General features: G+C 33.5%; 1 protein-coding gene across 3 annotated transcripts; it reads right to left on the bottom strand.

Annotated features, from left to right (window-relative positions):
• Positions 1-4: 4 nt before the first annotated feature.
• Positions 5-27768, bottom strand: LOC143250897 (twisted gastrulation protein homolog 1-like). Of its 3 annotated transcripts, none has more exons than XM_076502062.1 (5): positions 27724-27768; positions 23205-23424; positions 21895-22095; positions 6824-7022; positions 5-5945 (listed from the first exon to the last, which is right to left on the bottom strand). In XM_076502062.1, exons 1-5 carry the CDS (start codon positions 27763-27765, stop codon positions 5804-5806), a joined length of 804 nt encoding a protein of 267 aa, XP_076358177.1. In that variant the 5' UTR covers positions 27766-27768; the 3' UTR covers positions 5-5803. The 3 variants fall into 3 exon arrangements, with proteins under 3 accessions (XP_076358177.1, XP_076358178.1, XP_076358176.1); XM_076502063.1 differs by lacking the exon at positions 27724-27768 and adding an exon at positions 27148-27523; XM_076502061.1 differs by lacking the exon at positions 27724-27768 and adding an exon at positions 24139-24189.
• Positions 27769-27917: the final 149 nt, after the last annotated feature.

Genomic DNA, 27917 nt, shown 5'->3' with positions numbered 1-27917 from the left:
AAAAAAATATTCAAATTCTTTACTACTCTTTTGTTACATGAAACTTTCCCCATAAAATAACTTCTCAATATATTTTATTCAATATAAAAAAGCTTTATGCACAAAATACTTCTTTAAACTGCCTCAAAACAGGTGTTAATTAAACACTTGAAAGAAAAATCCTACTATACTTTGTTTAAAAAACTGTATCTAGACTATAAAAAATACTGATATTATTTGTAATATAAACACTGGAATTGTACCACATGTTTTAAGTTACCAACCATATCTCCTTTATAGCAATGCTACATGAAATATGGTGATTTTGAGTTACGTTATTTGAAAGTATTCCTTTCACAACAATGTATACCTCGTAACAGATACCAACCATGAGAGCACAGTAAATTACCAGTTTAACTAAATAATTATATTTAAAAAAGATTAAAAAGCCCAATACAGAGATTCCTTGACACTCTTAGTGAAAATACTGTTATATAGTTACTAAAAAACAAATGCTGTATTGTTTCACCTTTACAATGACAAGAATTAGATGAGTTACATAATAAACCTTCTGATACTTCCACTTCTTCACATTAATATTATTGTAAGTACATTTACCAAGCATTGTTTGAACTAATTTTTGTCCTTACATTACAATGCATTACTAGTACTAAGCCTTAAGTATTTTCCACTTTTAACACAGTTAAAATGTATGCATTTTATGAATTAATGAATAACATTTTCAGACAAAATATATTTTCTATAATTATTGAACAACTGTTTCATTTTAATTAACAAAAAAAAACATTAAATACATTACTCACAAACACAAGTATACTTCAGATTCTAAATCATAATAAGGCTGCTAATAAAAAATAGCATCAATCTTAATGTAACACACATTTCTGATCAAAAGATCATACTTGACCACAACCTAAGGTGTTACACACCATGATAATTGTTACATTTCATATTCCTTCAAAAACTTCCTTAAAGTTTTCCTTAGGTAACATTCACAGTACAATCTCCATCTGATTGATATATGTAATTTTCAACATATTAAAATCTGGGATAATTGTGGTATTAGGTTTCAAAACACTTTGAATTAATATTTCCTGTGATTATAATAACCATTGTTATAGTAATTACAAATAAGAGATCACCAAAGTATTTTCTTCCTGATAACATGTTCTCATTTTACCAATTCAAAATGTTGGCTTTTATAACCCTACCAGTTCCTTATCCACAAATGGGCTAAATATAAATTAGTTTAGTTTATATAAAAACATTTATATCAGTGTATTATTTGCAACAGTTAAATAGAAACCACATTACTACATTCCAACTGTTTTGAGAAATTTTCCACTTAATATTCTAACATAGGGGAAAAATTGCTGAACAAGGCAGCTCTGACACTAAGAATATATTTGTACTTGCATTTAAAGACAGTTAATACAGTTTTAAAAACATAAATTTTACTTAAAGTACCTTTTCACTGTTGGAAGTCATTTTTTTTCCCCATTCACATTCTCCACCTGACTGTACTGATATAACTTATTTCAACTTCAATATTTTAATGCCACTGTTGATCAATTTAATTGTTCTGTACACAAGATCTTAACTGTATAATTCTGCTACAAATTACAATACATTTGATAGGTGGTCAGTATAACTTCTGTTAAACCTAATATTTCATCTGATTCTGACAGAGTTATGTTTATCTGTTGTTGTTTTTTCCACTTTTTGACCTAGCTTTGTTGACCTGCTAAGTGTTTTTCCTTCTGAGGTCCAATAGGTAATCTGATTATATCTATCAAGCTAGATTCATTTATCTGTGCCTTAATACTATATCCAATTCTGTTAGACAGTTAACTTTTTTTGAGCATAACATATTAACAAACCTAATACTACATTGTAAAAATAAAAAAATACAAATTATAAGTACAGTTAGTTCTGGATAGTGAATATATTCACTTTAAAATACCACTATACAAATTTATACTAATCTCAACTAATGGAATTCTTAAAGATGAAGTTGAAAACAAAAGATACTGTATTCATAAGTATAACAATTGTACTTCCTGATATATCATGTGTAGCTCTTTTATACTTAAGACAATGCTCTTTTATCTATCCAAAACTGGAATGTACAGAAGCTACATTAATGTCCCAAATTATTACAAGTGGATAAGCAAAACAATTAATTATTGATAATGGCATAAGGTTAAAAACCTTGGACTTTAATTGAAAGTTATTAGAATTGTAGGATTTAAAAACCAAAAGTAGAGAAAAAGCTTAAATTTAAGGTATGGAAGCTGGGTTCTTTCAGAGTAATAAAGTTGTTCAACACATCAATATATGTATTACTAATTACACTATTAGCATTTTTGGTACAGAAATGAAAGAAATAATAAACATTCCACCATGGTTATACTGATGAAGAGTGCCAGCTTCAAATCTCATCCCTCCCCCAAAGATATGTATATATAAAAGGTGATTGTTTGACCTATTCTTTAATAATTTTATATAAATTTCTTATTATATGTCTGATCAAGAATCATACTTTAGAAATCTTACAACCTAGACTTCGCTGTTGGATTAATTACTAAAAACATACACTCTGTAACAGAAATGATGAAAGATGCTTGTTTTGGCACACAAGATATCTGTATGGAACTCCTATTAGTTATTTTGGAATGAATTTTGCTCTAAAAAAGTAAATTTAGTCTAATGACAAAAAACACACAGAAAATAAAATAAACTATAACTTCAGATAGCATAGGACACAAAGGAAAACCAAACCTGAAGGCTAAAACTGACACAGATGAAGGAAACAGAAAAGAAGTTTACATACACACAATCAAGAAGTAAGAATATCTGTTTTAAATATTAAAATTTCTCTTGATCAGATCTCATACTTAAAATAACTTCCTTACACAATACATGTTGAAGGTTGGTTAACTTGTAACCACACAATTCAGAATGATATTGTTTCCATGACTAAGTTTCTTTATCAGAGTTTAAAACACTACAAAAGTCACACAACAGTTCAACCTGAATGAGAAAACACATTTACAGGGAAAAAAAAACAACTAAAAGTTATACAAAAACTGTTGTGTTGGAATCAAAACGTTAATTTTTCAAAGAGAGTTGTTCGATAATGTTACAGAAAACAATATTACACACTTGTTTTTAAGTATATGTTAATTAGAAATAAAAAAAAAATTAACAATGAAATTATTCTAAGACTTTTAGCTTTTATAAGACATTCTGCAATTATAAAACTATACTTAACAATGTGTACCTCTGATATTTATAAAAATAATAAATACATTTTTACAGAAGTACTCTCAAGTCCAGAGTCTAATAATTTTGTACTTTTATCTTTTATGTAAAAATGTATTAAATTTAGTTTAAAAACAGTCACTAAGTTACTTAAAACCAATCAGTATAATCTAGTACAGAGCATGAATAAAACCAGAAAGCAGTCACATTACGTGAATCACACAGTACTTAAAACAATGTGTATTTAGTAAAACCAACCAGCATCTCAATCTATCACATACTTGTTAACTTAACATAATAAAAAGTGTCTGATGAATTAAGCACTATATAAACGAGTAAATGAACATTTTACAAAGTTGTTCTAAAAGGTGGCCAAAAAGTAACAGGACTGATACATCATAAATTTAATACTTTTTTTCTTTGTATCATATAAGACTGAGCACATCTTTTGTTTACCTATCTCATGCATTCAGTTAGATAGAGATTGCCATCAGAAAATAAATGTTTTCCTACAGATATTCCCATCTTACTACTTATGGGGTAACACTATATAATTAATTAACTAGAACATCAATAATATTTCTAACATGATTTTGGCTATAATAAATTGTTTCAACTAATTGATTTGTTAATCAGATAAATACTTACAGTCAAAATACCATTGTGAACTAAATAACACACCATCTCAAGGTGTGTTAAATGAAGTAAATAAACACTATTGACATTGTTTAAAACATCTAAACAGTTATGAGAACTACACAACAACTCAATAAACATTCTAGATTAGTCACAACAATAAACTTTTGTAGTGTTACAGTAATGACTTAAAACAACATGACAGAAAGTTAGAATTATAATGCAACTTAAACAACTTGTGTGCAGATGATATATTTGGTTATGGTGTACTGATTTTTTTTAAGGTTACAATAACAAAATGACAAAAAAAGAGTTGTTATATAAAAGGACTAATAACAAGAGCACATTCAAATATATGATCTCAACAATTTATAATAATAGGAAGATATGAAGTGTGGGCACTATGAGATTCAAAGTAAACATGAATATGGCACAAACATTAATAAAAAATAAACATTTAACTTAATACCAAAGTGACAGTCAGGAATACACAATAAAATAACAATTCATTCTCAAGTTAAAAAAGAATAACTTTTCACCTTCTACTTGTTTTTAACTTATCAAAACAATCTCAGTATATAAATAACGAAAACTGAGATGCAATTTTTTTAACTTTTGTATACTGTCAGCAGAATTTTTGAAATAATTTTGGCAAGCTAAAATTTCTGTTTTCTTACATTTCTGTCATATTTTAAATTCAAAACATACAGTTCTATCTTTTTAATGTGTTAACATTTTTATTTTGATGTTAAGCCTAACAGTTTAAAGTTTAGTTGGCTTTTTAATATTAACAGTGGTCAAGTGAAGAAATTATTACAATTATGTAATGAACCAGTTAAATAATAACAAATGAAGACTGACTAAACACAATAAGAGAAGAAAAACAACCTTAAAATGTTATACAAGTTAACAAAATGACTTAAAAATGTTTAATGAATGTCATACAAAAAAAAACATTGCAATGGATTAAATGAGGGTGTCAAATAATAGTACTTTTATATAAATACCAAAAAAATATAATTGAATATTAAAAATATATTTAAAAAATATGAAGTCATAAATCACCATAGAATTTTTTTATATAAAATATTGTTATCCATGTTCACAGTTCATACAAATTCAAATACTTGTAATCAAAAACAGTTTACTGTAATATTAAAACATTGGTAGGGACTGCAAAAAATTTAGTTGCTTAGGGCAAACAATATAACTTGTTGTGTAGCAGAAAAATAAAGTTTGATAATGGATGTGTTAGAATATTTAAAGTTTAACAGATGGTTTTGGTGATTATGGAAAATCATTATAGGTTTTGTGCTCAGTTTCACTGCTTATATAGTAACAAATAAAATCAAACTATCTGAGCATGCACACACATACATACATACATATACTTATATATGCATAATTATATGGATTACTTATGCTACTGTTTACTTTGATAAAACCTGTATCAATGTATTTCAGGACAGCTGGTATGGGTATTAACACTTTTACTAATAAAGCAGAGAAAAATGTTTGACCATTTTAGGTCATATTCAATCTGCTTTATTAGTAAAAATGTTAATACCCATATGAGTCATCCTGAGATACATTTTTACTTCAAGTGGGTTTCTTGTCATCATGAAAAACGTACATCAGTTAGCAAATTGTTGTTGTTTTTTAACATTCTACACAAATTATTAAAAATAATATTCCAGTATACACAGAAACAGTATTTGGCTTTACCTGTTATGAATCTTTTTGTCTAACCTGTTAGATATTAATGAATGTATAGTATTTAAGTACAAGCAGATCCTCATCATTCATCCAATGTCTCATAAAACTGCTCTCATTGTTTGATGACAAAAAGTAAGATTTCAGACTCCAGCTTTTCCTTTTGTCCAGTCTGAAAATTATTGACCATTTATATTTTTGAGGTTTTCTTTCCACTGTCTTTTATATCAGGTTTGCCAAATTTCTTCTCATCAAAAGATTTCTTTTGTGTTTTTATTATCTCTTCTTCCTCTTCACTCACTTCATCCTCCTCAATAGGGCATTGATAACATCTGAAAATAAAATCTTTAAACTAGTATAATATTTAAAAACATGTTATAGTTGAACTTCCCTATCGTCCAACAATAATTTAAATTACTGAGTGGATTTCAGCTGAAGAGTACAAGTGATATTTACTGCAAACAACACCTTGTATCTGCTAATTTGTGAGCACACAAGCAATCTATGTGAGATTTGCTTCTTGTTAAGCATAAAGCTACACATAACAGGCTAACTGTGCCGTGTGCATCCCAAGCACTCAAACTTGTTTTTAACATTTTAAGCCAAGAGACTTATTGCCAATCTAATGAGAGGCTTTAGGTAAAGTACCACTGTTAGTATTAGACCATGTAATTACAAGTAACTAGAGCTGTCCCTTAAAGTGGAACTAACTGTACTAGTAAAATTCAGAAAAATCTTCTAAGTTAATGAGTAAAATTATATTTTCATTAATCACAGTTTTTATATATTTTTAAAAAGGAGTTACTTCTTCATCATTAATTAAGTAAAACACAGGTTCTGTTCATATCATTTTAGTTTCAATGTGATTATTATTACAAAATATTTATCATCAAGAAATGAGTAATCATTTTAATTAATAATATACAATTATTGCACTCATTACGGTTACTTCATGTGCAATACTGGAAAGGATGTTCATTACTTCAAAATATGTTTAAATTGAGATTCTAGTTAACATAAACAAAGTCACAGACTAGAAATAAATAAGGCAGAATAAAAAAAGGAAAAAAAAACCATTAATATCAGATATTTACTTTCCACAATCAGTTAATAATTAAAAGTTTCTGAGCATCAAATAATTTTTTGTTCCAGCCAGTAATGATTTGTGCTTTAACAGACATTAACGAGAGAACTCGTACCGCTTGCTTACCTGCTTTCATTTATTCCATAATTAATACAAGTAGAGCCAATGCATTCGCAGCAACCATCATGAAACCATCGATAGCTTGCTGCTCCCATGGACCTACAAGAACTTTTACACTTATTCCACGACATGCACTGAGACATGTAAGCAACAGTACAGTTGACTTCTTGGTCCTCCAAGTCTTCATCTTCAATTCCTGTTCTTACTGTTAGAAAGTAAGAATTCCAACTTTTAATAGATTATAGTAAAAAATTACAATGAAAACTGGGTTAGCTGGCACATATTTTAGTCTTGTCATTTCAATTAGCTAATTTTAAACAAAGTCGTAAACTACCAATAAAGAAATGGTATTCAGTGGAGATCTAATTCATGTCATACTCTCTAGTTACGTTTACATTAAGTGCCCTTATTCAATAAGCTTTAATACTCTGTTAACATACTGTTAACTAAAATTACAACTTTCCAGCATGTGAACTTATATAACTTACATTAAATGATGGATGCACTTATCTAAAATCAGTGGATAATTAGTGTTATTTATAAAAATATAACAGAAATATAGCAACATACATTCTTAAATACAAAATAGTTATAGCACTTAGAAAGAACAACAGAACCTTTTGAATGCCATTCTCACTAGGTTCTACCCCACCCTACCCACCCAAAAAAAGATATTGTTGTAAGGAAAAAATACTTTTTGTTTCTCTTTCTACATCATTTCCAACTACTTGTGTTTTCAGAAAGATATCTCACAATATCACAAAAAATTATGTTCCACTACTTTTACCATTTTTTAAAATAAAGCCTAATGTTTAGCAAAATTGAGCCTAATGTGGAGAACAGATACACTACATGGCCAAAAGTATATGGACACCCAACTAACACACCTATATGTGCTTGTTGAACATCTGATTCGAAAACCATGGGTATTAGTATGGAGTTGGTCCCTCCTTTGCTGCTATAACCACCTCTACTCTTCTGGGAAAGCTTTTCATTAGATTTTCAAATGTGGCTGCAGGGGTTTGCTCCTATTCAAATACAAGAGCATTAGGGAGGTTGGGCACTCATGTTGGATGAGAAGGCCTGGCTCACAGTCGGTATTCCAATTCATCTCAAAGGTGTTCAATGGGGTTGAGGTCAGGGTTCTGTGCAGGCAAGTCGAGTTCTTCCACACCAACCTCAGCAGACAACGTCTTTATGGACCTCGCTTTGTGCATGGGGCATTGTCATGCTGAAACAAAAAAGGCCTTCCCCAAACTGTTGCTGTATGCTTGATTTTATGCACGTGTTAGCAATGGGTGTGGCTGAAATAGGCGAACCTACTAATTAGAAGGGGTGTCCACATACTTTTGACCATGCAGTGTATATTCACATTGCTTCCAGAATGACTGTCAATGATACATATGTGAAAACTATTTTAAGTGAATGCTAGACACATTCATAACAGAGTAACTTATGTAATCATTGCACATTTTTTTTACAGTGCACATAAAAGCACACATAGGTAACATATATATACATAATTAGCATATGTAATTTTTAAATTATTGTCAGTGATACTGCATTATGTTAACTAAACTAATTTTTCATTAAAATGTAAGCAAATTATATTTGTAGATTTAATATAATCAAAATACATCATCTAAGTATAATAATAATAATAATAATCTCAGAAATTTATTAGTATCATAAGCTTTTGAATGTACTCAAGATTAACTGTCAAACTGATTAAATACTGAGTTAATAACTGAGCACATGGTGAACACAAAACATTATAAATATACAGAATGACACATTCAGATTAATGACCATAGGATCATCTAACAGAAAATGTTTTGAGAAAAATATGTTATCAGTATTCTTATTTTACTGATTAAAGAGCTAATTTATAAAAACTTTTCATGGTGATTTTTAAACTCAAAAACAAGCATGATGGTTGTTTTTTTTAGTTACTCTTAAATTTTATATATTCTAAGATTAAAGACTCAACTCCTTAAACCCAAGTAAACACAGTGTCCAGTCAAAAATTCCCAATTTACCCACTAGAAAGTGATACCATTTGTGTCCGTTTAGTTGAAAACTAATCCAAACCATCTTATTATCCATGTTTTTATAAACAGATTGTAAGTTACATAAAGCACCGTTGTTTGCTTTAAAACAAGTTTCAAATCAACAAGTTGTGTCTGAGATGATTTTCTCAGCATTTTCTTGTGAAGTCTAGCAATTTGTTTAAATCAGTTGTAAAACACATATGGCGAGTAGAAAAAAAAGCCATTGAAAAGTTTTACTGCTGAGCAAGTAAAAGGCCTGTTCAACCAGTTAAAAGATGATGTTGATTCTTAACTTGAATTTACTTTAGAAGAGATTCAGATCTGTCATCAAGACCCAGCTCAAGTGCTTCTCAGAGGGGTACATCACCCAACCAGCACTTGAAGGTACGAAGAGACTAAGAAAGCATGCCCTAACTATACTGATTCGCCTTCTAGATCTATTTCCACTACAGAGCCAGAGATAATAATTGGGCTGAGTTAGATTTACAAGATAAGTCAGCTACAAGTAATGACTGTGTTTTTGCCAATGAACAGGGATGATCCTGGTGTATACACTGACATCAATGATATCACCCTTTCACTGTTTCAGAGCTCTATTTGTAAAAAATAGAAGTAATGCTCTTATCACTGATATCAATGAATATTCCAAAGCACTAGTTGCAAAGAAAATGCTTGCCTAGAAAAGGTCAAGGTATTTGAACTGGATTCTCTTTACTCACTATGAGCTGCTGAAGTTTCTTGTGATGACAAAATTAAAGGGCATTGACAAACAACCTAGAATTTGAGACTACTTTGCAACCACCCAGTCTCTCTATACACCCTTCTATCACCAAATGTTCAACAGGAGGATGTGTAAGGCTACTTACTTAATAATACTTCATGTGGATACCCCTGATGCTAAAGGAAAAATAAAATAAAGTTATAACCTTCCTATACTGAAAATGGATTTCCACTAACATAAACAGCTATTTTTATTCAGTGCTGCCTTTTATATGCAAAAATAACTAAAATCCCACAATGAATAGGTGGATGGACCAGTGCAAGGGAAGGAAAGAGCTATCCTTCAAAAGTGTCTGTAGGACATTCCCCATGAGGAGATCTTTACAATTAAAGATCTGATGTGGGAGACTGCACTGCTTCTGAGCCAGGTATACTCTTTGCCTATTGTGGAAACATGTGGCATATGTCAACATAAATATAGAGTAGCACATCCAAATGGGAGAGAACTATGGATCTGAACCATACAATATTTATGGAGCTTAATCCCAGAAAATACAAAAGTGGGTAAGAATAAAAGGATGTGCTCCTAAATGTAAAGTGGCTATAGCTCAATGGACCATACATAGCAAATCCAAAATCCATGCCACTTGAAACTGACATCCATGTGGAGGTAGAATGAGGATCATAACACTAGCCAAAACCCAGACTGATGACAAATTAAGTACAATCCAAAATTCAGCCATCTGGTGGGAGTAGTAGAGAGGATCATACTATCTTCACCTAAAGTTCATGGGACCAGAAGAACACTATTCCCCAATTCATTACTGGGACACATGATAATATAAAAAACAGATATATCTACCTGGGAACCTTTTACCTGGCAGCAAAAACAACAACTAATTAATGTAAACCATTCCTCTCAACTTTGAAATTTACCAGGAATTGAGGGACAATAGAAAGGAAAGAATCATAACCATTTTGCAAAGACTTGCACCATAAAACACAACACTGATGGAGTTACAAAAAAATACAAGAGATAATTAATATAAATATCTGTAATACGTGTGAGGACTTATGCTGATTGGTTCAACTCTAAATATAAAAGCCCAGCTGCTGCAAACTGACATCTACATGGGAATAGAATGAGGAATCTTAATTGAAGGATGAATTGCAACATGATGGCTCTCTCTCAATTCTTTTTGTTTCACACTGGAGATCATGTAATCTGCACCAGCATAAAAACCCATGCCCTACACTTAAATGGATGGTTTTATAATCCTTTCCTCCATAGTCCACAACTACAGCAACTTTATAACTGGAAAGAGGTAAGAATATTGAAACTCAACTGAAAAGTGTGAAGAGAGGGGAGGGTGAACAAATGCAGTGGAAAGTCCAAAAAAATGACAACTAAGACAGTGCAATGGGAAACCACAAAACTCTATTATGAAAAGCAAACCATACCATTTTATTCAACACAAGAAATGTCAAGGATAGTCAGCCCTTCTGCTTTACCATTGTAGTCCATCGGTGAATATGGTTCGGGATGGGCAAACTTATGAAACAAATCTGTTTCAAGGATAAACTTACAAGCTATCTTGTAGAACACTCCATCTCCACAGTGTATGTTGGGTGGCCATGGAATAATATGTAAATCTAGATGACTTACAGTGTAGATTTGAACAGCTAAAAAATGACTGGAAGGCACAACTCACCACAGTGCAAGATCCAGAAATAAAGAAAGAGGGAGATACCCCTGAAAAAGAAGAGGTATATATACTACAAGGTAACTTACCCAGTCACAGTCTCATGAAAGAGTGAAGAATAGCAACAGATGTGTGACAGTATCCAGACATGGAAGAAACAGCTACTCAAAGCAAAAACTGGAGAGAGTATGTAGTATATAGTATGAGAGGTATACCCAGTGTTTGATATTTGAAGTACATTTAATGAACAGTGTGTGTGTGTGTGTGTGTGTGTGTGTGTGTGTGTGTGTGTGTGTGAGATTAGGGTGAAGACACAATGAAGTGATGATGGGAAGAAGGAAACAACGAATAATAAGGCAATCAAATCACAATTCAAACTCAATGGGTAAAGGAAGAATGGGAAAAGAATAACAGACAAAAGTGTGAAGTAGGAGGGGAGGCCATGAGAAATGGTTTTAACAAAAAGAAGAATTGAAAACAATGAAGCAACTCACAACACGTAATGGACAGAGAGGATCATCTGAATCTCTCCGAGTTGGTTGGTTGGTTGATTTAGTGTTTTATGGCACAAAGCAGCTAGGCTATCTGTGCCAAACGTCCGATAAAAAGGGAAAAGTAAATTCAGTACAATTCATAAAAGGAAATTAAGGTAAAACAAAACAAATTAAAAAAAATATATATATAGTATAAAACCAATGTTTACATCTAGTCTACAACATCAAGAGAAAAACTACAGTGAATAAAGTTGTAAAGGACTTTCTGTAGCATGACTGTAATGATCATAACTTGCCAGGAAGACTAATAGGTAAGTACAAAAACCACCGTCAGTCACCTGAAGTTGGCCTTTCCAGTCTTGGTTTTGAGTTACTTAATATTACGGTCAGTTTCTAATTTCAAATTGAACTAGATGAACTGTGATTTTTAAAAGGGAGCCACAATAAAAAGGTGTGAAGTATATATTAAAAAACTTAAATGGCATTAAAAAGATTAATGGCTTATAAAATATTAAAAACACTACCAAGGTAGGCAGTGTTATTGATGATGGTGACACCATTTTGAGCATGGTGTCGTTGTTGTGAATCATAATGATGAAAAGAAAGTAAAATGTGGCTTATTGTGATCGGAGTGTTACACAACTATACACCGGTGCATCAGTTCCAGATAAAAGAAAATGATGAGTTAAAAAACTGTGACCAATGCGTAGTCTAGTTAGAACAACTTCCTCTTTCTGGTCCTTACTGGAACAAGGCAGCCAAAGTCCAATATACGGTTTTATTTGGAAAAGCTTGTTTTCGCATTGCTCACTCCAAGTCGACTGCCAGGTGGCAGAGAGCCGAGCCTTGAATACAGGACCATAGTCAATGTATGGGACAGGCACAGCAATGATAGTGCTAGAGCAGATAGACTTAGCTGCAGTGTCGGCGAGCAAGTTCCTGTGAATACCAATGTGGCCTGGTATCCAGAAAAACTGGATAGAAGTAGATGTTAATGAGAAATAGGAGAGTTGGTTTTGAATATTGGTGAGATGAGGGTGTGAACCAACATGAAACAATTCCAGGGCCAGTAGAGAACTAAGCGAGTCAGTATAAATCGTGCAGTTCGTGTACTGTTTAGCTTCTACGTGATCCAGGGCAAGAGAAATAGCATACAGTTAAGCAGTGAACACAGAAGCTGCAGAGGGGATTCTGCACGCAACCACCGAACCACAACAAACCATGGCATAACCTACACAGTCACTTGATTTTGAACCATCTGTATAAATAGGAATGGAAGGATGGGTCAAAAGATGTTCAGCAAATAGCAGACAGTATTTCCAATCAGGAGTATCTACTTTTCTCAGATGACTTAAAGATAGGTCAAGAAGAGCACAATATATCTTTGGCATAGAATGTCGAACCACTCCCCAAGTGGTGGTAGAGAGGACATGAAGGATGTTCAGTGCTCTTGTACATTTGACCTGTAGCTGCTTGATGTGTGGTATAAAGGTCAGCTTATGATCAAAGATAAGCCCCAAGAACTTGGTCTCAAAGACCACAGGCAGCACAATTTCACCAATACAGAGTTCAGGATCAGGGTGAATACCTCATTGGCAACAAAAGTGCATTCAAATGGTTTTAGAGAGAGAGAAGATAAACTCATTTGCTGTGGTCCACTTCAGTAAACAATTGAGGGCATTCTGTAGCTACCGCTCAATATACCTCATGACGAGATGTGAAAGTCGTCGACATAGAGCCCGTTTGCAACAGTGAGAGACAGTTGTTCAGTGATGGCATTAATTTTTATACTGAAAAGTGTGACACTCAGAACACAGCCCTGAGGGTCTTCAAGTTCCTGTAGAAAAGAACGGGAAAGTGTCGAACCCACACGAACTCGGAATTTCCTGTCCATTAAAAAATTTTTAATAAAAATGGGCAAATGGCCATGTACCCCATATATATGGAGGTCTTGCAAAATGCCATACCTCCATGTTGTATCATAAGCCTCCTTAACGTCAAAGAATACTGACACAATATGTTGATGTTTGAGTAATGCTTCTCTGATTGACTTTTCAAGTCAAATGAGGTGGTCCATGGTGGAGCACTGTCGTTGGAACACACACTGGGTGGACAAGAAGAGGTTGTTTGATTCAAGAAACCAAACAAGACGAGCATTAACCATCCTCTCTAAGGTTTTACAGAGACAGCTCATCAAAACTATTGGATGGGAGTTTGAAGGAATATTGGGATCCTTCCTAGGCTTAGAAAAAATAGGACAATAGCCTGGCACCAGGCATCAGGAAAACATTTTCCTGCCAGATCGGATTAAAAACAACCAAAAGGACAGCAAGAGAAGCAGGACATAGATGGTGCAGGTCCAACAGATGTACTACCAGTTTGAGATCCACCAGTGTAAAGGGATGATTATAATCATAGAAACAATCAGCTCAAAAGGAAAGAGGTGATTGCTCTGCCCAAGTCTTGATGGCTAAGAAGGTGGAATAAGAGGCAGAAGTGCTAGATACCCAGCAAAAGCTTTCACCTAAAGTAATGGCGATGCTCTGGGTATCAGTTACTTCCTGATCATCAGAGAACAAAATCAAGAGGGGGTCAGAGTGACATTGCCCACTGACCTTTCAAATCTTGTCCTAAATGACTTTGGAACTGGTGGTAGAGGATATGCTGGTTGTGAACTTAATCTAAGATTCCTTCTGGCTTTGACGTCTTACCCATCGAGCATGTGCACAGGCCTGCTGGAAAGTGATGCAGTTCGAGAGTGTGGGATACCTACGGAAAGTATCCCATGCTTGTTTTTGAGCCTTCTGTGCCATGTGGCAGGCAGGATTCCACCATGGACAAGAATATAGTGGAAAACGTGTCGAGGTTTCAGGAATACATTGAGCAGCTGCTTATATAATACAGTCAGTTACTGCTGCCACACAGTCGTCTATTGATGGCTTACACACAATGGCAGGATCAAGTTCTGAGGTAGCAGTGAAAGAGGGCCAGTTTGCCTAATCCAGCTTCCATTGGGGCACATGGGTCAGGTGGCACTGACCACAGCCAGTCTCTCTCAAGATTATAGGAAAATGATCACTGCCTTGTGGATTACTGTCAACCCTCCACAAAAAAATTGGAAAATAATGAAGGGGAACAAACTGAGAGATCAATAGCACTAAAGGACTGACTAAGTACATGGAAATAAGTAGAAGAACCAGTATTAAAAAGAGAAAGGTTGTGATAAGAGAGCATACGCTATACAGAGCAACCCCTCCTACAATACTAGCACTTCCCCAGAGGGGATGATGTCCATTAAAGTCCCCCAGGATGAAAATGGGAAATTGCAACTGTTCAATTAGAGCATCAAGGTGTGATTGATCATATGTCTCTCCAGGTGACAGGTTGAAAGAACAAACAGTGATGGTATGACCTAAGGAAATACAAATGGCTACAGCCTCCAAAAGTGTGTCAAGTGGCAAAGACAGATTGAACACATCTAGGCTTCTGCTAGCCATTAGCCACATTGCCATTGACAAAAAAAAACAACCTGTGGCTAAAAAAATCTAGTGTTGGTTTTGCCACAGTGGCGAAAGATAATAATTTTTCGGGCCTTGGATGGTTTAACTTTATTTATTCTGCTCAAGTTTCAGTCTTAACAGTTTTCATGGTTTTTATCACCATCCACGCCATTAATGATGACAAATGACCAGAGGCATCCCCCAGCGAGTTGAAGAAACAAGAAACGTCTTTAAAAACTACCACTGACTGTAATCTATATTTTTTTATATATATATATATATATATATATGTATTTTTATGATTTCAGGGATATGACAACTAACAAATTAAATTTAAAAAAAAAATTATTATTCAGCTATGCTAATGATTTCTTTTATTTTCATTTCTTATGCTACATGTTTGATTTTGCCCATGGTACACAAACAGTAAGCAGAGAAAACCTGACTTTCGTCAAACCAACATATGGTGTGTATCAAAGTGGAAATCCCAAGTTTCGTTGGACATGTGTTTGAATTGAGATCATGACAACTCCTAGATCAGATAAAAAGACGTCTAAACAGTTAGATATATAAAGTTTTTTTTCAAAAGAAGGTCAAAGCAACAACATCAACTGATGGTGGGAAATCCACTTCCAAAAGAAAAGACAGCTCTGAAGAAACTGAAGCTTGCAGCAGTGATCAGACTGTCGGTGTGAAAAAAATATACACCTGCAATTTTCACAGACTTTTTAAAGAAACTTGGTTTTCACAGTTTCCTTGGCTGGAATATGTTTTCCAACAAAATACATTTCATTGCAAATTAAGCAGGGACAACAAGAAGACAAATATTTATGCTACCACTGGGAAAACTGCTACTAAGCCGAAAAGAGATGACTTTGTGAAGCATGCACGGTCAGGAGATCATCACAGTGCAGTAGCATCACAAGTTTTGAAGAAGGACATGTCAACTGCTGCTGTGTATGTGGGGTGTAAAGGTGGCATTCAGGCACAGATGGCCACATCACTTGTACAAGCAAAGGAAGCCATCCCAACTGTGAAGTTTCATTCCCTCCTTTCACTACAAGTATTCAATGTATGAATATTCTTCATTCTAGTATTAATAAGATAGTTTGTTTTCTACAGTATTTTCTTAAAACAAAAGACAATTTGACAATTTTCTAAAAGTGAAACATTTTGAAAATATCTATCAAAAATTAAGTAGCTAGCCAACTTTTCCAAATATCTTTGTTCATTACATTAATTGGTGGTCTTATTTCAAAACACAAGTTCTTATATATTTTTCAATAGGGAGTGACCTCTCTAAATAAACTACAGACTCGGTCACAAAGTGGAACAGAGAGCTTCATATACACCCACAGCCAGTCTCTAGATGATATGTACAGTGCCCTAAATCATGTAGTTCACGATGACATGCAGGCAGACTTTCGGGCATCGCCTCTCCCATTTTTTGCTCTTGAAGCAGATGAAGCAAATGATGCAGGAAACACCTCTATACTGATAATTTATATCAGGTATCTTTCATCATTAGGTGAGGTTACAAGTCGATTCCTTGCTGTGCGTGAGCTGACCAACACTGGGGCTGATTCTATCTACAACACAATGTGCTCAGTCATGGCAGATGGAGGATTGTTTGATGTTGACTTGGTTGGACTTACAACTGAGTGCAGATGTCATGGTGGGAATAAAAACAGGTGTTGCTACAAAAGTTAAGGAGGAATGCCCCTGGATAATAACAAGTCATTGTTTGGATCTCAGGAAATGCCTGTACCTGGAACCAAAGAATGTGGATCTTGGGGTTTGGTGGAATGTATACAAGGGATGGAGATAGGTGTCAAAGTTAAATCAAACTTTTTTAACCATGGAAGTCAAAAGACTTTTCATTTGTTTGGAGAACAATTCTTCAGGAGGCACAAAAAGATCTGTCTGCACTCCCACAGTAGCTGTGGAACAAAGTGCAGCAGCATACATCCGAGATGAGGTGGTGGACAGCAATTTTCAAGCCTCAGGATAGGTAATGTTATGAATTGTTTTCAATTGCTGCACCTCTTTTTCTTCTAACCATTTAGGGCAAGAATGAAAGTAGGACAGGTGAGAGCCATTGCAATTGATGCAATGAGAGTCCGTTTCACACTCATAAGCATCATGATCCTTGCCACTGCAATGAGCACACGTCAAGGAACCACGACATGATGTCTTTGAATGACCGAACCATTGACACTGGAAACATCGGAGAGGGTTTGGAATGCATGGTCGTACTCTGCCATTAAGATAACCTGCCTTGATGATGGCAGGCAGACGTGGTGACGTAAATGTGAGAATGAGGACGTCGGTCAGCACCATTATTCCATCCTTGCGAGTGGAGATATGCCTCATTCTTCAAATCCTTCTCAACAATAACTCCTCATGATGAATTCAAAGTAGCATGAGGTGTTACCTCTATAGGTATATCCTCAATAGCCTTTGAATGCAACAGGAGTTCACTGTGTTAAGATGTGGATGTTTCCACCAATATGTTACCAGATCGAAGCTTTTTTATTGACTTTAGAGAGCCAGCAAGTCCCTCTAAACCCTTCTTAATGAAAAAGGAAGACATTTTCCCTGAAGGTTTGTCTGAAAGTGAGTGCAATATAAGAAAATGAGGTACAACAGGTGGTATGGTATGGATGGTGAAAATTTCTGCTCAGAATCTTCAAGATGTGGTTGTTTACTTGTAGACTGTTTTTTCACTATTTTATTAAGATATTTAATTGGAGTATCCAGAACAAAAAGAGGGAAATTTCAATGCCCACTGACTCCACCCACCATGGAGCCCTACAAGGGAATGCACTACAATATCAAACAAGGACACTGCAGCAATGCCAGGGTTTTGTAAGCACTATACTCAGACACCAGCATCAGATATAGTGTCCACAACACCTGTTGAGAACATCCAACACTGATACTTGGTTGACCCTAGCCCGAGTGGACCAGCCGACTGACCCAAGGGAGGCCACCCCAAGGCCACCCGTCTACAGGAATTCAAGGCCAAAGTGATGTGTTAGGGTTGGACCCCTCAACCATCAGGATCCTCTCCTCGCTTTTGTGGGTTGCCATGCATGACAAACACGTGGGTGGATGTTTAGATCCAAGAGGAGGTAAACTGAAAGAACAGAACCTTCCCTGGAAGGTCCCCTCACCACGTTCAGGAATCCACACCGAGGGGAATACCTCTGAGAAGAAATGTGGAAGATGCAAAGAAACTAAATAGTTAAAAGTAATATACCACATGAGCCACTAAAATGTACATTGATGAAATCAATCCAGAACAAAAGAAACAAACAAAACCAAAACAATAGAGAAAACCAAGAAAGTGTTGGCTATGAAAGATTGATCAGAAACATGGGTGCACAAATTTTGGAGAAGACAGATGGAATGAGAAACAAAACTCATATAACACTGCTTGAATTTAACCACAGCTAAGACAAGGGGATGACAAACCAGGAGATCAAAAATAAAAGTTAACTAAATGGAAGTGATAAGAGACTCAAAAAATTCACATGGAAGAGTACCTCAAAGACGAGAGCCATCAAATGTAGGGAAATTGAAAGGTTATTTCTTGGGAGAAAGTGTCAGGACTGGAAAAATCAATTAACAACAAAAACAAAATGGCTGAAACATAATCCTCCTGGAGATGTGCTTGTGTGTGTTAAAAAGGAAATCCACTGTTAACCTCAAAAGGAACAAAAAAGACCAACCCTTGGTTCATGAGATATGCTAATCACAATCAAAAAATTGAAATGAAACAGATCAGTCAAACCAGACAAGAAAAAGTATGTGAACTAAAGCACCTTGAACTGGTAGAAGTGTTTAGGTGTGAAAGGAATAAAACTTTTCAACTGGAGATTGTTATCTTGAAGTCTCCTACTGATAGAATCACACCCCTCACCTCTGGAGATGAGCATCAGTAAAGAGAAAAAATCCAGAAGAGGGAGAGAATGCAGCAGCAGTACACACAGGTGAAAAGGGAAGTATGAAAATTACAAGAAAAACCCCCAAAAAAAGACTCAGATAATGGAAAATACCCTCAAATGCAATTGAGGAAGGGAATGGAAGGTCCTGATTGAGGGGGTATTTAGAAACACACACCTTGAAAAGCATATAACATGTATGTAACAGGAAAACTTATCCAACTGGAAAATCCAGCTATGGAAGGAGTAAAGGAATATGTCAAGACACTCTATTGAAAGGATTTAACCAAAGCTAGACATCCAATGAAAAATGTTAGTAAAACCCTCCAAATGTGGAAGTCAGTTGAAATGCAGACTGCCCAATAAAACACTCATGAAAGCAAAACAAATCCAAAGGTCAAGGCATGAAACTGGTACCTAATACTGTGGTGAAAAAATAAAAGATAATCAGTGTACTATGGGCATTTTCAGTCCTGCAGAAACAGCCCACTCAAATGTGGTCAAAGACACATTAAAACAAGAAAGACACAAGAAGTGATTGAGATAGAACTGATTGATCTAGAATCCCAATCAGCACTGAGCAGACAAGACAAATGAAAAAAAAAAAAACATAAATTAATAAAGACGATATTTCAGAATGAAACAAAATATAATTAAAAAATTGAATACAGCAGTACAGATACCCACCTGAAACTAAAGAAGCTCCACAAAATTAAAGTGGAGAGAACTGATTATAAGATCATCAGTGAATGGTAATCAATCAGCTGCTTCCACCCTAAAAAATCCTAAAAGCAAAGAAGCAATGTGTGAAAGGAATGAACTAAAGATGACAAAGACCTCAATATGAAAGGAAGGAGGAGGAGGTATACCACAAAAATTCCTAGATATAAGTGGAATGTTGAAGATAGGAGATGGAAACTGGGTTCATCCATTATACAAGGAAGGCAAGCAATACTGGGAGCAGGTAGGGTAGACCCTAGCCCAAGGGGTTCTCAAAAACAAAATTAATGATAAGAAGTATAAATTAAATTAAATCAATGGTAAAAAGCATAAAAACTATAAAGATTAAAGTGAAATAGACATTACAGTGGAAAGGTTAAGAAACTGTACAGTGAAATAAACATTTATATGTAATGTTATGTGTTGGTGAAAAGATGTGTAACCTAATTATCAATTAACCTGTAAGTAGAACTATGCTTAAACTGAAAGTAACAGACACTTATTCAGTCTAACCACACAAGATACTTAGCCTAATAATTGATTGACCCAAAAGAAGAACTACAGGTAAACCAAAAATACTTGTGAAGCCTAATTCAACAATAAAGAAAAAGGATATCATTAAAAACTAAATAAAAGTAAATAAAACATAACCAAACAATAAGTACATACAATACAAGAAGTTTGTATAGACCCAAGTTCAAGGACTAACCAAGTGAACAGAAAGAAGGATAAGGCAGAAATAATAACAAAAATTAAATAGATGTGATTGTATAAAATTAAGAAAGTGTGAAGTGACAATAATATATTTATTAAGCGTGATATATGGAAAAAACAACAATATAGTTAAGCTAATAACTGATATACCAATAACATGAACTACAGGTAATCCTAAAATAAAAAAGACAATGGAAAGCCTACGAAAATGTTTTAGGACAAAACATACAACTAAGACTAATTGTTAACCTAAACTTGGCTATGAGCATTAACCAATCTAACAAAACTTGTGTTATGTAACCCAAATAACTACAGATAATAACATTAACAATAAAATTATTTAAAAAGCATAACAGTAGAGCATCTTATCTCTCCTTAGTTGATGGACTGTTTATTAACTGTGTAATCCCCAAGCTTGAGACAAGGCCTGACAAAAGTCAGTTTACTGGATTATCAATCTCCCAATTAAATAAAACCAAAAATCTTCCCCTGTGTTCATGTGCTAATAAAACATGTAAACATCCAAAGTGGTAATGTATAATTCATAATGCAAAATAAATAACAAAACAAAACTGCATTGGCAAACAAAGTTTTTGTAATGAAGTAATAAGTCAGGTAGAAATATAAAATAATTCCACTTTGAAACAGCATAACATGTTAAATATTATTGTTGTATAATAAAGAGTAAACCTGTTGAGAGAAATTAATGCAAAGATATGGAAAAATATTAAAATAAAACACAAACCAAATGTTTCAACATGAATATTGCCACATGAGAAATGACAGTTCAGTAAAACTGAGTTGGAGGAGTCACACATGTCAGAAGAATGTGTCACACTTTTATTGTTGAAGGGTTGTCACATGATTATTTACATGAGAGATACATTGGAATTAGTAAATTCCAACCGAGTGAAGGATTAAAGGTTTATGGCATGCATAAAAATGTTTTTGCATACAGATGGCAGCACTGAATAATAATAGCTATTTATGTGAGAGAACAATTTACCACATCGGAACTGACATTTTATGAGGTGTGTTGATAATTATTAGATCATCATGAAAATAATTCCAGCAGAATGCACACAAAATTACGGGTTTAGAGATTAAATAATCCTATCACATGTGTACATTGTAATGCCTAGGAATAATTAAAACTCCATAATGAACCTTATGTATTTTTAACTGGTTGATTTTTGTTTTGTATTTAAATATGATGTGCCCAGCTCACCTGAAGAAAACTTGATTTCATTTTTTCCATTTGCAGTAATAATTGTTATGTGTGCTGGGAATGTGTAGGATATCCAACGAAGCTTGTGGTCTTCCTCTTCGGTCAATACTGTGAAAAGTGCTGGAATTGGTTCAGGAAGGTCTTCAACGTGCGACTTTTTACTCAAATCTGTATCGGTATCATTGGGTTTAGGACACAGCTCTAGAAAACAAGGAATTTCTTTTCTCACACAGTACCAAATATTCAACTAAAGATTCAATAAAGCAACTTCTTCAAAGAATCCACTAATCTTCTATCAAATCAATTTCCACAAATACTAAAACCCTTATTAACAAAAACCACAGAGAAAACATTTTTAAATATTCTCTACATAAGCATGTAATGGTTGCACTCATAGCAATTTATAAATTTAACATCTTACATACACTTTCCTCTTAAACTAGATCATCTGTAGCTATAAGCAGACTTACAGTCTTTGGTAAAACATTGTTTTTTGTAAACAAAATAATAATGGCTTATAGCAACAAGTTTTAGACTAAATGAATGCTCACAAATATAATTTTTTACTCCTTATAAGTTTTAAATGTTATTTAACAAATTCTCAAAACACATCTTTATTGCTTCAATATAGAGATTAAGACAGTCTTGACAAATTTGTAACAACAAACTGGATATATTTCTATATTATAGTGGACATATTTAAATTAAGCCAGTAACTGAATTACATTATTCAAACTTTAAATCTTTTTTGTTTACAGTATCTTCTGAAGAAAAAAAAAAGTCCTGCAAATTATTTTTGTTAGTGATAATGTCTGTATCCAAAATACTATCATTTTAACAACACTGTATAAACATCATTCAAACAACAGAAAATTATCTTATACACTTTAACCCTATGTGCACAAAGGTGGGGGTAAAAGTGTGCATACCACAATTTCTTAGTTTCATTCAACATGGTATTATGTATTTGCTGTTGGAGTTATCAATTATTCATTTTATCCTACATTGCTGGTTTAGCAAAAGTTCATATTATGGTGAACACCAGATAGAATTCTCTGATGCAAATGTGATGTGTATGATGGATTAAAGTATTTTTATTTTTCATATGAATACTTATTTGCACTCCAATCTGTCAAAGTAGTAGTAGGCTGACAATATTTATTCCAAAACATATCTTGAGTGTAAGTAAAACTTACACATATTGTACCACAATATTTTTGTACACAACAGACTTGTACACTTGGCTAAAACCTTTCCGTATTTTGTGTAGATACCTATAGCAACTTCACATTCATTTAATTTTTACTTACCAACACATGAGCAACACTCTGTATACAAATCATCCAAGCAATAGAAACAGTTTCTATTGCAAGTCACATTTGTCTTCTCACACTTGCAGGACTGAGTAAGCATACATTTGCTTACAATTGATCCACAGACCCCTTCATTACACTGGTGAGTAATGGACAGAAAACTAACAAAAACCATTCCACTCACAATAAGCACTATTTTTCTGTCCATGTTGACTACCTAAAGGAAAACAAAGGACTTAAAACCAACATGAAGAAATAAAATATTGGGTTAAATTCTTATATTACAACTATTTTGAATATGCAAATCAGTATATCATGCAACAACCACAGCTGATACAAAGTTATGACAGAACAGGTTTATCAAAACTACAATTTGATTATGGCTTGGCTTTTTGCAAATAATCTACTCAATATCAATTTAATAGTTTTATTACTGTTTACTTATGAAAAAAATAAATCCAATATATTAAATTAAAATCAATACAAAACAGGCTTCTATGTAAAAATTATAAAACTGACATAATGAAAAGAATTACAAAAGTTATTGTGAGATTTTTTAAGCTTGTATGTTTACATGACATACATGGATGCTACTAAATTCTACACTGACATGATTTACATTTGAGTAGTTTTCAGAGTACTAGTTTTTAAGTTCCAATTCCTTTGTTGTTTTAAGATTATTAAGACTGATAGATTTTCATTATCCTTAGCTTTCTATTTTTTTGGTAACTTTATTTGTAAATTAACAGTATTTTCCTTACTGAAGAGTTCATGAAAGGTACATGCAACTACATATACATATATCTGTTAAGTATTCAGTTCAGTTAGCTTTATTACACATAAAATATTACACATTTTATGTGACTACAACATTTATCATTATTGTTTCCTTAACATTTTTACTGGTTTTAATGTAATGACATAGATTTACTTGATTATCAGTGTGCTGGGTATCTCCTCCTGTCATTGTAAGTATCTTGCTGATATGCATTTAAAATTACTACTAGTGAAAGGTTATTACAAAGCACACTATGTCAATATATTTAGTGTTCTTTCTTATATTCTGTTTTATTTCATTTTTTAAAGTCCCACATATACACACACAAAGGCTTGGTCTGCTTTGTTTTGGATTTTGCACAAAGCTACATAAAGGCTATCTGTGCTAGCTGTCCCTATTAGCAGTGTAACACTAAAGGGAAGGCAGCTAGTCATCACCACCCTCCACCAACTCTTGGGCTACTCTTTTACCAATGAATAATAGGATTCACCATCACATTATAATGCCCCCATGGCTAAAAGGATGAGTATCTTTGGTGTGACAGGGATTCAAACCTGCGACTGTCAGGTTACAAGTTGAGTGCCTTAACCACCTGACCACACCAGGCCCACATGAAGGCACAAGGAAAAATAGAATCCCGATACGCCACCAAGTAAATACAAGTAGATGATGAATTTGGAGATACAGTTCTACGTAATGGCAATTCAAAAAGATTAAACGTGCATTTAAAAAAAAAAGAAAGAAAAGAAAGCCAAACTGGGCTAACAGCATTTCTAATAGTCTATTGTTTAGAACAGATACAATTATTTTTATCACTTGAAATTTTACTGACTATCAGTTTAGTCGGACATTTGAAAATAACGAGATTTTGTTTTTGCACTAATACTGCATTGAAATGATATCCTCTATTAAGTTGTGTGTATTAAAACATCAACCATCATCACTGTTTTCTACCACCAGGACATTTTACAAAATATCCAGACAACTAGCAAGCATTTAATACTTCAAAATTGTTGCACTCTTTGAGAAACCTTGAAACATATTTTAAAAGGAAATTATCTATTATACTTTTAAACTCATAAAATACCAGCCTAAATTACTGCCAATGGCAAGTAATTTAAAAAGACAATCACCATTTCAGAAAATAAAATTGTCTTAATAAGCCTAGCCTTTTTTTTTTTTCAAAATATTAAACTTGTCTTCTCATTCTTCTGTTTTCAGGATACAAAAAAAAACCAGAGGCCTTTATCCAATCAATTCTACAAAACTCTTGTCAACTCCAAGAATACCACCTCTTATCCTTCCTTTCTCTGGAGAAAATAAGAGATCTCAGCCTGTTTCCATAAAATAACACATCCACATTTTAAAACTTTGTTCCAACAATCTCTTAAGAAAGTGACTTTTTAATTAATATACAAGTATAAATTTTCAGACAGCTCCAGTTCAAACAGTGTTACATTTTAATAGCCTTTGGAACAGTTTTAATTTAGAATGTAGCACAATTTGCACCAATAACAGAACTTAAGATAAGGGTGAAAGCTCTTTCAAAAGTTTTTTTTTTTCCTTTACCAAAAAGGAATTTAAGGAAACTATTTCCAAAATTACCAGATCAAAAATTTTTTACCTAAAAAGACATTAGTAATGAAGTTCTTAACCTTGGCTATATTCTATCCTTTGTATTAAAATTTTTCTTGCTCTTTATTCATAAAAACCCTTCAGGTGTATTTAATATTTACACTTAAGATTCTTATAATCCTATTTTAATTTAATAATAACTTTCTCAACTTCCTTTACTAGCTCTAAACTTCAGCACCACTCATTTTAATAGTAAATTCCATCCATTGACACATGTACCATTTTGAATTTCTTACTATTGTAATTTGATGTACTGAATGGTCTTTTGTCACCTAAAGACTTCTTTTGTTGCAGCTTAAAAAAACTTCAGTTCTTATAAAGGATAAAAACTAATATTGCAGCATACATTTTGATTTAAAATCATTTAAGCTTTTTGCTCAATACAGATGTGTGAATGAAGACCTTTGTTTCATCTTTCTGTGATGTGTCCACTATAAATCTCAAAATCAGGTTTATAATATTACAAGCCTTCATTTTTACTATGTCCCAAACTGGGTGAATGAAGGCATATTTTTAGTTGTTTTTTCTGCTTTAGATGGATATCCCAAAGGGTTGACTGCTAAATTGGCCTTCTGTCACCTTGCTAATTTGTGTTTAGCAGTATGTGCTCTAAGTCAGTTAAACATTTACTATGGTTTAAATCAGTGGTTCCAAACCTTTTTTATGCCCCACAACCCTAAAAAATTTTAACATGTTCTCGCACCCCCAAGGGGTGCACAGTACACATTTCTAAACAATACCCCAATAATTTAACCAAAGTAACTTAATATTGGACCTTCCCATTTACAGTATCAACTCAACACAATTTAAACGCCACAAAAACCTCTAAAATATTTAATTTTCGAGTAATATACACATCCTTGATTTTAGATACAAGGTCACATATAAGCATTACTAATGAATTACACGTGTTTTAAAGTGCCACTCAGAAAATCATTTAATTTAAAACATACAGAAAACAAAGCCACAAGCTTTTTCTTTGCATGAAGCAATAATTTTATGAATTAGAAAGGCACTGAGTGAAATACTGTCAAATTTGTGAATTTTTGAAATAGGAAGTGAACTGTTTTAATTACTATAAAAGTACTAGTAGTACTGCCAGTGTTTAGTACATAATTTCACCAATACTCTACTGTTACCCCTAAACTATCATACGATGCAAATTGGAGCAGAAATGCTAAAACTGAAACCTTCAAATGTACTTCATTGACCTTAACCTAGGCTAAAACATAAAGTTGCATTGTAGTATTAATAGTTGTTCTTATAGTAATTCAATTTCTTGTTTACAATTATTCATAAAATCAAACTGCATAATAAATCAAAACATTTAAGTAAACACAGGCCACAATATTTTTGTAGTTACATATAATCTGTTAGCAAGCAATTCGTGATAATAAATAATACATAATCAAAAATATTAATAAAGTATTTGATAAGATTCAACCGTAATCTAAATAAAATTTAGAATACACCTAACGTTGTATATATTGTAATCTAATAGTTCCAAAAATAAAAATAATAATTTACCTTTGCAAATGTATCAAAAATAAGTCGAAAACAAGTGCCAAATAACCTAAACTAAATTAAGATTGGCCTAGGTGTATATGCAGTGCTGAAGATATACTTCTGTAACTTTAAGCCTAATTCACAAACAAAGGCGCACCACAACTTAGTACAGGTTAATCAGAAATTATATCCACACATAGGACCACTGTAACAATACGCTTGACAAAGTATTAATGCAATCACTCAACATTTGTTTAGTTCATGATTGTTTGACATATCATGAATGTTTTATACTTTCGACTTTACTGTATGATGTTAGCCACCTATGATTCTCAATTTTTAAACTGTTCGTTTGTATGATAACTCAAACCTACATAATAGGTTATTTGTGCTTTGCCCATCGCTAGTACCGAAACCCAATGTTTAGCATTGTGCACCCTCACCTCAAACATTTTGCAGAGTCACCGAAGGTGAGGAGCAATTTTTGATTGAAGGGGGGGGGGGGAACCTCTGAGGAGGGTATTGGGACCGAAAGCAAATATATACTTATGAAAATCTGCAACATAAATATATGTATAGGAATTTCAAAACACTCACATGTAAGCGAATCTTGTTGCACCATGACATTTTGACTGGCATCTAATTTTAGAAAGCCCCGGCATGGCCAGGTGGGTTAAGGTGTTCGACTCGTAATCTTAGGGTCACGGACTCAAATCCCCGTCACACCAAACATGCTCGCCCTTTCAGGCGTAGGGGCGTTATAAATGTGACAATCAATCCCACTATTCGTT

This window comes from Tachypleus tridentatus, chromosome 5 (genome assembly GCF_004210375.1).
Source record: "Tachypleus tridentatus isolate NWPU-2018 chromosome 5, ASM421037v1, whole genome shotgun sequence".
NCBI classification, from domain to species: Eukaryota; Metazoa; Arthropoda; class Merostomata; order Xiphosura; family Limulidae; genus Tachypleus; species Tachypleus tridentatus.
The sequence above is the reverse complement of the archived record's forward strand: the minus strand, read 5'-3'. Positions and strand labels throughout refer to the sequence as shown.